At 34.8% G+C, this 17,558-nt stretch overlaps 1 protein-coding gene across 1 annotated transcript; it reads left to right on the top strand.

The window, feature by feature from the left end:
- Positions 1 to 7,681: 7,681 nt before the first annotated feature.
- LOC133332372 (myotubularin-related protein 8-like) lies at positions 7,682 to 13,691 on the top strand (the record flags this gene model as incomplete). The annotated part of the gene is made up of 8 exons (XM_061540773.1): positions 7,682 to 7,911; positions 10,651 to 10,786; positions 10,863 to 11,239; positions 11,318 to 11,444; positions 12,832 to 12,944; positions 13,010 to 13,142; positions 13,198 to 13,323; positions 13,431 to 13,691. Coding segments are annotated over 8 exons (1,380 nt in total), but the record flags the coding sequence as incomplete, so codon positions are not given.
- Between the last annotated feature and the right edge of the window lie 3,867 nt (positions 13,692 to 17,558).

Genomic DNA, 17,558 nt, shown 5'->3' with positions numbered 1-17,558 from the left:
TTATTATATTTTTCATTATCATATACGAGGCCTTTGGATATTCCTATGGAAAATTATTGTATTTTTAAAGGGAATTTTGATATCCAATTTTAATAATAGGCGTAATACTATCTATATATCGTCGGCTAAAATGCAAAAAGGCGTAACAAACAAAAAATTGAAAATTGACTTTTTGAATGAATATTGTGAATGTCAATAAACAACATGTGTTTACAAAGTTTTACACGTCTGCGGTCAAAAAGGAGCTTCTATTAACAAAAAACAAAAAGACGTAACTACATGTGGGTTTATTTGATAAATGCAAAAAGGCGTAACTAACCAAAAATTCACGTTTTTACTTAATTGTTATGACTGCCATTAAACTAAATAACTAAATTTGTTAAAAAATTATAGTCTATTATTGGTCATATGCAATATCACCCTGCCGGGCATACTTTTTCATTTCACATGACATGTTTATAGTTTTCATTCAAAACAGTTTTTTGCTTCTCCTACACAATTATGATTTTGTTAGTTACGCCTTTTTGCATTTTAGCTAACGATATATAAAATAGAAAACAAATTTTTTTGTTTGTATGTTACCGATAGACGCCAAAACCGCTGAACAGATCTTAGTGAGATTTACACTGTATGTGGGGGCATGCCCTAAAAGTAACATAGGCTATATAAACTTTTAAAATTCCGCGTGGATGCGGAGTTATAGCATCAATAGTAAACATACCTCAAATTTTCTGAACATGTAATATTTTACTGAGATTTTTACCGCACATCATTCCATCGGAGGGAAATAATATAGACAATATAAACTTCCAAAATTTCGCGTGTATGTGGAGTTATCGCATCGAAAGTAATTATACATCTGAACTAATATTCATTTTCTAAGCATATATCTTAAGAAGGGTTACAGATTCCCACTTCAAAATTTGTCTGAGTAACTTGGTAGCAAGTACGTATCATCCCTATACAAATTGGCGCGGTACAATAGGGAAAAATGTACTCCTCACTGCATTTAATTAATCTAAATGTAGAAAATGGAAACTCTTTTGGTTGTTGAGACAAAACCCGCTAAATAGATGTTACTGAAATTTTCGCAGTAAGTCATACCAACCCATGGAAGTAAGATAGGCAAGATAAACTTCGAAAATTCCGCGATGACGAGGAATTATAGCATCAACAGTAATCATACCACTGAACTAATATTTATTTTCTATACATATATTTCAATATCTTAAATAAATCGGATCATACAAATTTGTATGATACGCAGATAATTACATACTAATCTTAAATGACCAGGAATTAACAAAATTGGTACAAATCGATAATGTTCTACTCATCATTTTTGGTCATTTTATGTTATTATCAGTAATGATAAAAACACCAGCTCAGTAATTCCGCTAAAGTCTGCTGTTTTTCATCTTTCCATTATCTATGTATGTACATATTGGAATAAAATTTGTGTAAAATGAAAAATTTTTGACATTCTAATTTTTACATTTTGTCAATTTGTGAAAAAATAAAATTTTTTGATTTTTTAAGAAGAAAAAGACTATGAATTCAATATGGGAGATATCCAAAAGAGAAATGGTGATTGTGAATAAAAGTTATATAAATCCGAAATCCGTGGTGGCTTATCATTATAGCTGAGGATTTCGAGGATAGTTGAGAATAAAAATTTGCTGTAATGTAAATGAAGGATTGTAGTGGTCTTGGAACGATTAAAAAAACATTTACATAAATATTGGAGAAAATATATTTGTGTATGGTACTATTACAACTGATTAGAATAGCGAACATACCTCAAAATTTCTGTACATGTAATATGCGTATATCTTTACAATGGTTATCATACAACTGAACTAATATTAATGTTCTATGCACATATCTGCATATCTTGAAAAAATCTGGTACTCAGATAAGTACACATCCAATCTTAAGGGGACCCCCCCCCATTCTCGGGGTCAAAATTTTTGTTGACTTTATTCCAATCTACACTAATTCAAGAATGTCCCTGCAAAATTTCAAGTAAAAATCTCAAGAACTCTTGAAGATATAGCCGATTTATTGTGTCAGCATCAAGTGACGGCTGAAGGGCTTCTCAAACTTCAAACGCGTTTTTCTCTAAACATTTTTTTGCGAATGGCGGGCACGATAACTCAAAAACTAATAACCCAATCGACTTCAAATTTTTACACGTTTCTCTGTGAGTGTATAGCTATCGTATGAACTAGGATAAAGCCAATCGGTGAAGATCTTCCTTATTTTTTTAACTTGGTTTTTGGTAAAAAAACGGCGATTTTCCAAAAATATTTTTTCAAAGGTCCACCATTTTGTTAATTTTAGAGCGAAGTCAATAATCCTAGTTCATACGAGAGCCAGACATGTACTCTTTCTAACACCGTTGGAATTTTCGGATTCCGATGTTCCAGTGAGGAGTTATCATGCCCGCCATCAAAAATAAGGACTTTTCTTTGATCACAAAAAACAACAACAAAACAACAAAAAAATTTTTTTTTAAATTATTTTTCTTCCTTTTTAAATCTTCAAATATATATGTGCAAAGTTACAAAGCTTAACATGCATTGGTATTCATTTACCAGCCCATTTAAAATCTTAAAAATAAAAAATCGAGAATGGGGGGGGGGGGGGTTCCCTTAAATGACCAGTAGGCCTATTCTGTAACTGTTAACAACATTCGATATTGTTTTATTTTATTTTGTTATTGTAAAAACAACAAAACAACAAATGAAATTGTTTTAAAATAAACAATGCCGAATGTTGTTAAAAAGTTACAAAATAGGCCTACAGGAAGTAAAATTTGGTCAAAATCAGAAATTTTCGACTTATAATTTTTTGTCCTATTATGTTATTATCAGTAATTATAATAGTTACCAGTTCACAAATTCCGCTAACGTCTACTGCTTTCCATCTCTCCATTGTCATGTTCATACACATTGGAATAAAATTTGGGTAAAATGAAAATTTATTGGCATTATATTTTTTACATTTTGTCATTTAAAAAAAAAAAAAAAAAACATTTGCATGAGTAATAATTGGGAGATATCCAGAAGCGAAATGCGGATGATGGATTAGAAGTTATAATAATCTGAAATCTGTGGTGGGTTATCATCATAGCTGACCTGAAAACAAAATGTGTCCATTACATGAGAAATTAAGATTAATTGATCAAACGGATATTACTAAAAATATTATTTCGAGGATGTATAGAGGAAACTACTAACTCAATAGCCACAAATTCTGTCTTCGGACTTGAAATTGGTTTCCTAAAAATACCAAAGGTATGTACAGTTATGAACATGATACAACCATGAGTTAAGAAGAAGACTAAATCTAGGTTCGTTAAAAATATTTTATTGGTCTTTGAACGATTAATGCAAAACATGTGAATATTGTAGACAATATATTAGTGCATAATCCTATTGAGACAAGTCAAGCCAAGTTATAATACCATATGTTAGTCAATGATTATTTAAAAATGTATTTCTAATCTACTGAATCAAATCAAATAACGTATACATTAACCAGCTGCTACGGTATTAGTACTGATACATTACACTTCGAAATATATATAGTCGAACAATCATTGGGGTCGAATCAATAAATAGTAGAATTTAAACTACATACAAATAGTTTTCTACGTGAACTATTCTATGTTAATCACTTTAGTAGGGGCAGTAAAGCGTCACGGGACCAACTAGTTTAATAATAAAAATTGCAAAAGAAATTTCGGAAAATGATTTTTCTTAACTAAACAAACGATATTCAAAATACCGACTTGGTGTCATTATTAATAATTTTTAGTCCCGAGATGTGTTATACCGTTATGAGATCCCAAAATAGTGGGGGTACCATATTATGTCAGTCAATATTAATAATTTTTGACACAGATATGTGTTACTCAACCCAAAAAACCAAATTAGGGCCAATTCGGCGGAAAAACGTGTCCAAAATCCCTAGAATACTTAATACTGAGGGGTACCGTTACATAGGGGATACCCGGAAACTTGGGTTAATATTAATAATAAAATTTGGACCAATGTTGCCTTTTTTTCTGCAAAAATGTGTTTTACACTCCACTGCCAAATTACAGCCACTACCATGGGAAAATGAGTCTAAAACCTGTAAATTCTGACACTGTTATATATATGAATGTCATCCTTTATGTAAATCCACATCGGTGGAAACAGTGGCCGATTATAGGTCAACAGCTCCACTTTCTAACCCTGGCATATTTTCCAAATGTTGTTTTCCGAGGTGAATATTTACGCCATAAAATAAAAATCTGGTAACATTATGTTTTGGTTGATTTGACACTCGGAATATCATCACTCGAAATATCATCATTTAAACAGTCGTTCTAAGTATTTAGTCGGATTCACTTCACCGTTTAAAATAAGTGAGGTTCTGCATATAAGTTTTCGGTTCATTGCACCCTCTAAATATCATCTAAACACCGCCGAAAATTATAAGCGTCGTCATTGATCATAACTGGAACTTCATGTAAAATTTCAAAGCAATCAGCATGAAATTTCCGCCCTCTAGTGGGGTAATAATAATACTAAAACAATATCATAACACATAGATACATTTAAATATTTAACTCCCACATCCAAGTACATACAACAACATAATTGGTATCAACATGTCGGGTCGGGTCTATGTCCTTTAGAATGAAATACATACGCCATAGAATGCAAATTTTTCACACAAAAGTTATGGCCCATTTGACCCGCTAAATATTGACCGATATTCTTCAAAGTAGGCATGTTTTTTTTTGCCCTATCCCCTTCTTCATGTAAATTAAGTATTTGCTCCATTTCATCCCCTAAATATTAAGCGATCTTTACAAAAAATGGGTGTATTCATTGGTCAGAACCGGTCCTACATGCATACAAAATTTCGTGAAGATTTGTCCATAAATATAGCCTGTATCGTGATTACACATTATAATGGACAGACGGACCGGCGGACCGGCGGACGGGCACACATGCCTACATCGACTCAGCTAGTCGAGATATGACAATCGGTATACTTAAAGGACTATCTAGGACTAATATTTCGCGGCGTTACAAACTCTTGGGGCTGCACAAAGCTATAATATCCTGACAACAAAGTTGTGTAGAGTATAAAAAACAGAATTCAGTTTTTTGAAAACGAGAATGGTGGGTCCCCTTAAGGAGAATTGTTGCAGGTCTTTTTAAGATACTTTATTTCAGAAATTGAATCTTCCTGAAAAGGGTTTCTGGCATCTATCCATACCAAATAATCAGCCCAATCATGAATACTAAATCCATAAATAATTTTTCTCTTTTCATTTTCTTTGTGTCATGAATAAAAATTCCGCAAGAAAAATCAATCCTCAAAGAAAATAATAGGTATCTGAAGCAAAGCGCTTCAGAAAAAAAAAACTCGCTTACAAAACTGACGGGAGTTTCCGAAGAAATTTTGATGAAAACTTATAAAATCAACACTTTTTACTAGATTTTTGTTAGCAAAAGACGTCATTAGAAATGCATGTCCGTCCGTCCATGTATTTTGGTTAACAAAGTACAGGTCGCATTTATGATCCGATTTGGATGAAATTTAGCACAGGTCACTTAATTGGCTCAAGGGCGAACCCTATTGAAATTGGGAAAAATCGGTTCAGATTTAGATATAGCTCCCATATATATTTTCGTCCGATTTAAGGTAAATGGTGTACCAAAGTCCCTAAATATCTTTCGATTTGGACGTAACATGACACAGCGTAATGAATAGGGTCTAGAATGATGTGTGTTAAGTTTCCTGAAAATCGGTTCAGATTTAGATATAGCTCCCATATATATCTTCGTCCGATTTAAGGTAAATTGTGTACCAAAGCCCTATATATCTTTTGATTTGCCCGAAATTTGGCATAGCGAAATGAATTAGGTCTATAATGATGTGTGTTAAGTTTCCTAAAAATCGGTTTAGATTTAGATATAGCTCCCATATATATCTTCGTCCGATTTAAGATAAATGGTGCACCAAAGTCCCTATATATCTTTCGATTTGCACGAATTTTGGCGATTTTCACGTTAAGTTTCGTGAAAATCGGTTTGGATTTACATATACCTCTTATATAAATTTTCGTCCGATTTAATGTAAATGGTGTACCAAAGTCCCTATACATATTTCGATTTGCACAAAAATTTGGCATAGTGTACTGAAATGAGTCTGTAGTGATGTGTGTAAAGTTTCCTGAAAATCGGTTCAGATTTATATATAGCTCGTATTTTTCTTCCGATTTTATGTAAATTGTGCACTAAAGACCAAAAGTTTCTCCGATTACCACACAATTTTGTACAATAAACTATATTTAATATAAGTTAACCTCTGCCATTCTCATTAAAATCGGTTCAGATTTTGATATAGCTTCTACATATATATTTTTGTCCGATTTTACACAAAATTGACACAAATTTAGGTAATTTTGTCCCATTGTAAGAAGCAACCTTATATCTGAACAAATGAAAAATTTAGTATAGGTTGCAGAATTCGACGTCTGTTAGCATTCATCTGTTGAATATACCCAAAGTGGTGAAGGGTATCACATAGTCGGCCCCGCTCGACTTTCCCTTCTGATTTTTCTTTGTAAATATTGAAAAAGCAACGAAATATAAATCAATATTTTTGTGTTTGATGTTAATGTCGTTTTATAAGGCTTAACCTCTCAAGCGGTTGGTTCTTTGAACTATAACTTATCGGAGATTTGGTATCTTCAATGACATTCGCAATGTATTCCACATAAGAAATTCATATTTGCTTAAATAAAAAAAAAAACAAATCAGCGTATTCCTCCATTTTCGAACGGTCTTGTGGCATAAATAACCGTCCATCGACCAGTTTCATTTCGGCTTACTACATGCGTTGAATGTGCTGAATAATTAAAAATCAAAAATTAAAGTATCATCAAAACTCGAATAAATGCTTTTGGGATTTTAAAATTCTAAAAATTCAATTCAAAAATTCATTCTTGGTGTTCCTGCTACGTGACATCTTTTATTTTAAAATGAAAAAAAGAAAACAAATTCTCGTATCTAAAATCCTTTTATAGACAGACATTCATAGCCATTTCACTTGCTCTTAAATCTAATGTACAAATAGAAAATATAAAAAAGAAGATTTATCCAACCTCAATATACATTTCATATTAATGTCGAAAATGTCCATAACATAATATAATCCCGTCTTACGTAAAGGAAGACAAAAAATAAATATAAAACCTTAACCCTCTTACAATACAATATAGGGAAATAATATAACTTCATCGATAGAAAAAAAATTCTAAAGAAATACGGAATCTTCCACATCATTAAACATTTTTCAAATCAAAAAAAATATATAGTGCACACGACGGTTTTTATATGTAAAAAATTTGAAAGCATCTCAATTTGAACCCCGTTATGGGTTAAAACTGTACAAAAACAACTGTTCTTGTTTTAAATGCCACAACCACAAACCAAACTACTTCTTCTACTCTCGCTCTCCATCCCCTCCAATCTCTGCCCTGAAGTATAATATTGTGCATTATTTTTTACTTTTTTTTGCAGTTATTGCTTTGCATATTTTATTGTTTGTTTTTATTTCTGTCCACTAGTGTTTTTTACGACTCTATGTCTTCTTTTTCCCTTGCTTACAGATAAACGCTTTGGCAAATCGTGCCGCCGGCAAAGGTTATGAAAATGAGGCATTCTATGAAAATATAAAATTCCACTTTCTCGGTATTGAGAATATTCACACACAAAGGACAAGTTTACAGAAATTGATTGAAGCCTGCGAACAGAAAGCACCAACAATGAGCGGTTTCCTTAATGCATTGGAATCATCGGGTTGGCTAAAGCATATACGCTCCATATTGGATACGTCAAGGTAAGTGGAATGGTAGTGAATTTAAGATTTGTTGCACTTGACAGTGGGTAGATAAATTAAAGAAGATGAAAATAGGAAGGAAATATCAGTCGATATCAGGATTTTTAATAGATTTTTTCATTCAATATACCGAACTTTTTATATCGTTCAAGATGAGGTGGATATTTAAAATGCCAGTAATAATTTAAATATCCCATTATAAATGCTGGGATATTTGTTAGGAAGATTCGACACCTGCCACTATGAGGTGGATATTTAAATACCAGTAATAGTTCGGGGCCTTTGTAAATGCTGGGATATTTGTAAGGAAGATTCGACACCCAATGATAACCAAATTAGAGCCATTTCGATTAAAAACTTGACCAAACTCCCTAAAATACCGAATAATGGCAAGTACCGTTGTATGGGGACTATGCTAGAATAGAGACCGATAATCATAATTTTTGGTAGGGATATTTGCTACCTAATGGAAATTCTATGTACCAAATTACAGCCAATTCGATCCAAAAACGCGCCCAAACTCCCCAAAATACCGAGATTTGGGAGGTGCCTTTATATGGGGGCTATCGCAAAAAGTGGGCCAATATTGATCATTTTTAGTAGGAATATGTGATACCCAATGACAACCCAAAATACCGAATTACAGCCAATTCGGTTGTAAAACATACCCAAACTCCCTAAAATTCCGAAATTTGGGAGGTACCGTTATTTGGCGGCTATCCTTAAAAGTGGTCCAATATTTACCAATAGGAATATGTGTTACCCAATTAAAACCCAAAATACCAAATTACAGCCAATTCGGTTCGAAAACATTCCTATAATCCCTAAAATACAGAAATGTGGGAAGTACCGTTATATGGGGGCTATAGTAAATATTGATAATTTTTGGTAGGAGGATGTGTTATCCAATGAGAACCCAAAATACCAAATTACAGCCGATACCGTTGGAAAAGCGTCAAATATCCCTAAAATACCGAATATTTAGGGGTACCGTTATATGGGGTCTATTCAAATACATGTTCCAATATACTCCAAATTCAATACCAAACATCCTGGGAGTAAACGCAATGTATGTGCAAAATTCAAAAGCTCTAATATTGGGAGCTCTATCCTGATTTTAATAGACGGGCGGACGGACAGACATGCATAAATCGACATAGAATTTTATTCGGATCAAGAATATACTTTATAGGGTCTCCGTTTTTTTATACCCTCCATCATAGTATGGAGGATATATTAGTTTTGTTTTTCCGTTTGTAACTCATCGAAATAATCATTTCCGACCCTATAAAGTGTATATATTCTTGATCAGCGATCTAAGCATGTCCGTCTGTCTGTCTGTTGTAATCACTCTAGCCTCTAAACGAATTGAGATCTTTTGTCTGCAGGCGATCAAGTTCGAAGATGGGCTATATCGGTCCACGTTTAGGCATAGCTCCCATATAAGGGTACCTCCCAATTTTCGGGTTTTTGAAGTTCTTGAGCGTGTTTTTCAACCGAATTCGCTGAAATTTAGTACTTCGAGTTCTTATTGGGTAGCAAATCTCCCCACTAAAAATTATAAATATAGGTCCATTTTTTCGGACAGCCCCCATATAAGGGTACCTCCCAATTTTCAGTATTTTGAGGTTCTTGAGCGCGTTTTTCAACCGAATTCGCTGAAATTTGGTACATTGGGTTCTTATTGGGTACCAAATGTCCCCACAAAAAAATTATAAATATAGGTCCACTTTTTCTGGTAGCCCCCATATAAGGGTACCTCCCCATTTCCAGTTTTTGGGGGGTTTTGACCGGATTTTTTCCATCGAATTGGCTGTAATTTAGTAATTTAAGTTCTTATTGGGTAGAAAATCTCTTCACAAAAAATTATAAATATAGGTCAATTTTTTCGGGTAGACCCCATATAAGGGTACACCCAATTTTGCGATATTTTGGGGGCTTAGATCGCATTTTTCAACCGAATTCGTTGAAATTCGGTACTTTGAGTTCTAATTGGGTATCAAATCTCTGTACTAAAAATTATAAATATTGGTCAATTTTTTCGGGTAGCCCCCATATAAGGGTCCCCCCAATTTTCGGTATTTTAGGGTACTTGAGCGCGGTTTTCAACGGAATTCGCTGAAATTTGGTATTTTGTAGTCGTATATGGTTACAAATCTCCCCACCAAAAATTATTAATATTCACCGCTTTTTTGGGGTAGTCCCCATATAACCCCCTTTTTTATATTAAAATAGTTATCTGATTTGTTCCGTGTGTTGCGGTTGGGTAGTAGTTACGGGGGATAGTAAATTTTTACCCTACAAAGACTATTTAGCCATCTGTTGTAAGCATTCCGCCTTCTAAAGATATTGTGATAAAAAACTCAAACATGATGATAATGAAATATATTGGCAGACATTTAGGCATCTCCTCAATATAGTGATACCTCCTGAAGGAAAGAATTGAGATAAAGAATTAAAATATTGGGTTCAATATTGGCATATACCAGTCATTAATTAGGCATAGCCCTCATATAATGATATCCCCAAATATTAACTATTTCCTACACTATGTAATCAATATTGGTCCCCTTTTAGGTATATACCCACTTTTTGGTATGTTCCCTATATTTTCATTGCATGTATCTGTCAGTATAACTATGGTGGAGGGTATCCAAAGTTCGGCCCGGCCGAACTTAACGCTTTTTCACTTGTTTTTTTTTTTTTAAATTTTTTAATATTTGTTTGCCTTTCTTCCAGCTTTATTTCAAATGTCGTCGACAAAGGTGTCTCTGTTGTGGTTCATTGTTCAGATGGTTGGGATCGTACCGCACAAGTTTGTTCTTTGGCTGCATTGATGTTGGACCCATATTATCGTACAATAAAAGGTTTTCAGGTGAGTTCAGAAGCAAATCCAATATTTCCTATATAATTGACTACTACAACAAAATAACTTTATACCCTAATTTCAGGCACTCATCGAAAAGGACTGGTTGGCATTTGGTCACAAATTCAGTGATCGCTGCGGTCACATACAAAATGATCCACGTGAAGTTTCACCCATATTCACACAATTCTTAGATTGTACATGGCAGCTGATGTCACAGCGTAGTGATGCTTTCGAATTCAATGAACGTTTTCTGCTAATACTACACGATCATGTGCATTCGTGTCAATTTGGGACCTTCGTTGGTAACTGTGAAAAGGATCGTTTAGATTTACAATTGGCCAAGCGTACATTTTCACTGTGGGGCTATATGTCAAATCATTTGAATGAATATATAAATCCGCTGTATAAACCCGATGTGGATGAGACAATTAAACCCAATCTGGCACCACAATGTATTAAGTAAGTTGGGAATGGGGGGAATTCGATTTAATCACTTTTTAAAAATGTTATATTTTTGTTTATTTGTGTTTTTATTAGATTTTGGCGGGGCATGTATAGCCGTTTTGAAAGCGGCGTTCATCCCCGTGAACCATTGGGAGATCTATTGCTTGCCAGTAAGGATCACACCACCTCGTTGGAGGATCATGTACAACATTTGACTAAGGTATGTCGTTAGATTTTTAAATATTTTTTTCGATAAAAATCATTTTCCTTTCAATTCCCACGAGATCTGAAAAAACACATTTTGAATTAATAAACCCGTAAGGAAAGTAGTAAAGTCGCACTGGACCGACTTATTACTGATCATTCTAGACTTAATTCAATACACTAAATAACTAAAGCCAAATTTCGTGTAAATCGAAAAATATATAGAGGCTTTGGCGCACCATTACTTTAAAGCGGATGAAAATATATATGTTAGCTATGTCTAAATCTGAACCGTTTCCACGAAACTTGACGCACATCATTGTAGAATTTCGTGCAAATCGAAAGATATTTAGGAACTTTGGCGCAACATTTTCCTTAAATCGGACGAAAATATATATGGGAGCTATATCTAAATCTGTACCGATTTTTACGAAACTTAACACACGTCAATCTAGACTCAATTCAATACGCTATGCCAAATTTCGTGCAAATCGAAAGAAATTTAGACACTTTACATAAAATCGAACGAAAATATATATGGGAGCTATATCTGAATCTGAAGCGATTTTCACGAAACTTCTCGTACGTCATTCTAGACTTAATTTAGTACGCTATGCCAAATTTCGTACAAATCAAAAGATATATGGGGACTTTGGTGCACCATTTACATAAAATCGGACGAAAATATATATGGGGCTATATCTAAATCTGAACCGATTTTCACGAAACTTAACACACATCATTCTAGACTTAATTTAGTACGCTATGCCAAATTTCTCGTAAATCGAGGGATATTTAGGGACTTTTGCGCACCATTTTCCTTAAATCGGGCGAAAATATATATGGGAGTTATATTTAAGTCTGAAACGATGTTCACGAAACTTAGCACACATCATTCTAGACTTAATTTAGTACGCTATGCCAAACTTCGTGCAAATCGAAAGATATTTAGGGACTTTTGCGCACCATTTTCCTTAAATCGAAGGAAAATATATATGGGACCTATATCTATATCAGAACCGATTTTCACGAAACTTAACATACATCATTATAGACTTAATTTCGTACGCTATGCCAAATTTCGTGCATATCGAAATATATATAGGGACATTGGTGCACCATTTACATAACATCGAACGAAAATATATATAGGAACTATATCTAAATCTGAACCGATTTTCCCTAATTTTAATGGGGTTCTTCCTTGGACCAAATAAATGAGCTATGCCAAATTTCATCCAAATCGGATGATAAATGCGACCTGTACTTTGTTTACAATTTAACATCAACAGACGGACCCTAATAAACCCACACAAACAAATAAAATAGTTTGGTTGAGGGAAACTTCTAATCGGTGAAAAATAAACCAGTGTGCTTATAAAATGTTTTCTCTTATTTTATAGCGTATTACTAGCTTTAAGAACTACATTTCCAAATCAGCAAAGAAAATCCAAGATGCTACATCCTCGAAATCAACAACCAAAGAATCTTCAGCAACGGATACCAATGATAATAAGTACGATATTTGATACCAATTCGAAATCTCAATCTTGTAACTGATAACATTTACTTTCCTTTCAGATATAATTATGATAAGAAAATGAGTGAATTATCATCGGCAGATGATGATCATCCCTTGAAACCTTCAGGTGGTAGTAATGGTGGTGCTAATACCAGTAGTGGTGGTGGTGGCATATCCTTTGCTAGTTTATCGGTAGGTCGTTCATATATGTACCATTTTTTCTAATTCTAATTGTCAATTTTTTTAGCTTTCCGATGAAGTTGATCCCAGTACCATACATGAAGAAATCAATTCGGTAGCTGTTGATTGGAAATCCATGCGCAATGTTACAGCCTGTTCATGCTCAACGCCATTCGATCAATTTAGTAAGAAAGTAGGTTGGACTTTCTTTATCATATAATTTCAATGTCAACGACGCTCTATTGTCAATAGATTTGTCCACCTTCCATTAACAAAATCTTCTTTTTCCTTTTGTTTCAGACTCACTGCTGGAAATGTGGTGAAATATTCTGTGAACGGTGTATCGATAAAAATATTCCCCTACCCGGACAGGATAGCGGTAAACCGGTGCCCGTTTGTCGTACGTGTTTTCGTCTGGTACAGAAGATTAGCCCATAAATTTATGATGAAACACAAATTGTTTAGTCAAACGGAATTCCTGTATCGCTTGTATACCAAGCGTAAGTCTGCTGTGTTAAATGTTTGGGATAACTAAAAAAGAAAGCAAAAAAAAAAACAACAAGTAAAAGTAAATATTTACACATATATATAATACAATAAGATTGCTTACTAAGGACGCTATTATTTGCCCGTTAAATGAAATGGTGGGTACCTGAAAGCGTATGTAAGAAGGTATGTTTTTTATGACTGTATTATGAAAAAAATAAACTGTATGAATCTTTTTATCTGTCTGTCTGAGTCTCTCTTTCTATTTCTGGTATTAAAAAATATACCACAAATAGAAACAACATTAATAAATATAATACAAAATAAGCATAATTGTTTTGTTGTGTATATATATCGGGTATACGTCGATATGCTTGTGTATAGCGGAATCAAAAATTAAAAAATGTAACAAGAGAAAAAAGGAAAATTTAATTTAAGACAAAAATAATCAAGTTATTATTATTATACAAAAACAATAATGAAATTATTAAATTATATATATTTCAAAAAATGCATTTTAAATTAAACAAAACAGTATGATCATAATTTTAATTAAATTGTTAGATTTGAAAGAACCGAAAAATTAAACGAAAAAAATATAAACTTCCTCATTATTGTTATTATTATATTTTTTATATATTAGACACATCTAAGAAAATAAAATTATATAATAGATTTTGTTTAATTTAAAAAAAAAAATCTTCAAATTTTTTGTTTATTAATTTTATTTCACGAAATTTGTTCAATTAAATGTTAATTTAAGTAGTTGAGTGTTTATAGTTCAAATTCGAATTATTGTTTTATTTAATTTCAATAGATATTTTCTAAGCACAAAAAAATAATAAAATGAAATTTTTGTTTATATTTCATAAAGGAATCGGTAACCTTTACAATATTAAAGTGAGTGTGAAAATTACTACAAATTATATAGTTTACTTCTCATAATTATTTTTTATCATTTTTTTACATTCATTTTTTTACACTATTAAATGTATCCAATTTAAAAAAAATTAAAGAAAACAGTATTCGGCAATTTAATGCAGTTTGAAATTATGAAATATTGGACATGTCGATCGGACGAAAAAAGTGGGTTAAACAAGTAAAAACTCTTTAAGTTCCACCGGACAGAACTTTTGCGTATTGAACTTTTCCACCATGTGATGTGAATGCAAAATTTCATGTCGGAATATATATGTAGACTATGTTAAAACATGGAGCTACATCGAACGACCTTCGAAAATATATTTTTTTCACCGTACGAGAAACCACATTGACAACTTACAGCCACGTCGGTATGCAAATTGGAGGGCGTTTGTATGAGAGCTATCGCAAAACATGGACTGTATTGAACATTTTCTGCAAAATATTTTGCTTTCTTCATGAAAACGGATAGCCGGCACTTTCGTAAGAAAATAAGTAATACGTCTAACACAACTCTTATTTTTGAGAATGCATTTATTTAATAAAAGTTATGCCTTAAAAATAATAGTTACAAAATTGATGATAAGAATACTTCTCTACTCAAGCAGGTCAGAAAAGGAAAAGAGCGAGGATGATGAAATGTCTGCAAATGTCAAACGATCGATTTTGCAGGGTTTGCCATAATTCACTATATTACAGTTCCTCTCCCATTAGATAGTCTTTCAACCTCGTTGAAAGATTTTTTTCTCTGCGGTCGACATGATGTTTCCGTTCGTTCAGTCTGCAGTGTAGACACTTTGTCATTAGTCGTGACAGGAGGGCTGCCTTCCTTCGTGGTCATTTCCAATATTTGTGTTATGTTTTGGTTACTTGTTGTTGTTGCCTCTGGGCTAACCACACAAGAACTCAACTAGTCTACATGCCTTGATTGTCTCCTACTCGACTTCGTAATTCTCAGCTCCCGTCGTTCTGATAGTACCTGGCACCCATTTCTCACCTCTTCCAAAATTAAGCATCCATACTAAATCTCCTGTATTGAAACTCCGATTCTCCTATACCCAGATTGTCACTTAGATTTTTTTATCAAATATTGTTCTCAGCTTCCTTCCCATCAATATACGGCGCGGTTCGTATATGTCTGATACCATTGGCCGACAAAAATGTTTCGAACTCATCGGACACAACATTCCTAACATTATCGGATACACTGGTGTCCGGTAACCCATGTGTTGCAAATACATCTCTCATTAATTTGATTGTTTTGTAGAGCTGATGTCTCTAGTTATTTTAACTTCTCCTCATTTGCTATGTGAATCAATAATAATAAGGAAATTGGTTCCCATAAATGGACCGGCATAATCAATATGAAATCTCGACCACGGTCCAGATGTTGCAGGTCATGGTTTTGGTTCGGAAATTTTCAGTTATTATAACTGTTATACCCTAGAGTAAACATTGGGCATTCACACTCAACTCATTTACCCAGGTATAATATGGCTTGAACTGGTCCGACTTTTTCATAGATCGGCATCTGTCTGTTGAATGTACCATAACACTTTTCAATCCCACGGCAGCGGGTTCTACGACACCGGATTGACCCGATTTATTTCGGCCAGCGGCTGCCAACCCAGTTATATATGTTTGTATTGTTTTTCTGTTTTGGGAGCAACATATCCCGGAATGCTTGCTCCGGATTCTTTTGGTCCGTGCCGGGATCGAACAAACCCCCGGACCGTGGTTCTGTTCGGTTTGCCAGAACATCATTCACCACAGGTCAGTGCCGGTGAGATGTAATGGGTGCAGGGAGTGGGTGCACTTCAGGAATTGTTCCGGGTTGGCCCGGTTGCGAGACTACAGCGATAGGGATTACGTTGCCTCGTGCTGCGACAGCGCAATCTCCAGTGAGTCTTCTACGTCGTCGTATTCTTCGTCGGAGTACGGAACTCCACCGCAGTCTCCCGAACAGCAACCAAGTATGCAGCACTTAACACCGCACGTTGCTGTTCCCTATCAGGGGTGGGATCGTTTCTGCAATTTAATTGCAACGGTCTTCGAGGAAAAATAGATGAGATAGTGGATTTCATGAATCGGAAGAATATTTTGTTCGCGGCGGTGCAGGAAACCAAGCTCAATGAAAATTGTAGCCTACAGCGTTGTGATGGTTACAACGTTCTGAGGAAGGATCGCACCAGAAGTGGAGGTGGAGGCCTAGCATTCCTTATGCACCACTCTGTTCAATACAGGCCTATCTCGCTTGAGCTTGACTCTAGTGACCCATACATGGAATGTATGGGGGTAGCAGTTAAATGTGGTACTGCCGAGGTAGAGGTGCTTAACGTGTATATACCGCCGATTAATAGCTGTGAACCGCGTTATTCGCCCAACATTAGTTTTCTATTGGAGGGCAATAACCGTCTGGTGCTAGGGGACTTCCATGCCCACCACGAGTTGTGGCATTCCGTCCTAGGTAATGACCAGAGGGGAACAGTGCTGGCAGAGCAAATTGATAGCTCCACGTTCTGCACGGTGAATGAGGATGCCCCCACCAGAATAAGGGGAGAGTGTCACAGTTCGCCAGATATAACCATTGTGTCACCGGGTCTGATAAATGACATCAGCTGGCAGCCCGTCATTTCTCTTGGATCAGACCATCTCCCCATAATCGTCTCCATCAGCAGACCGCCCGATTTCGTCATCTCTGAACGCCGCACTTTCCTTAACCATAGGAAAGCCAACTGGCAAGGATTCATTCCTTCTGATGTACGGGTAGCAGAAAGGAAATTCCGAGGCATCATCACTGCTGCAGCTGCTAGATTTATACCTGCTGGTCGAATACCCGAGATGAGACCCAATTTCCCAGCAGAAGCAGTTGTTCTGGCAAATGAGCGTGATGAGCTCCGTCGATCTAACCCAACAGATCCCAGGGTCAGGGAACTTACGTTGGAGGTCAGCAGATTAGTCGCGGAACACAAGCGGAATAAATGGTTGGAGCACCTGAAGAGTTGCAACATTGGTACCGGA

This window comes from Musca vetustissima, unplaced genomic scaffold, assembly GCF_032173495.1.
Source record: "Musca vetustissima isolate MV318-11 ecotype Yass unplaced genomic scaffold, APGP_CSIRO_Mvet_v1 utg155893, whole genome shotgun sequence".
Lineage (NCBI taxonomy): Eukaryota > Metazoa > Arthropoda > Insecta > Diptera > Muscidae > Musca > Musca vetustissima.
This window is presented reverse-complemented; position numbering and strand designations above follow the sequence as displayed.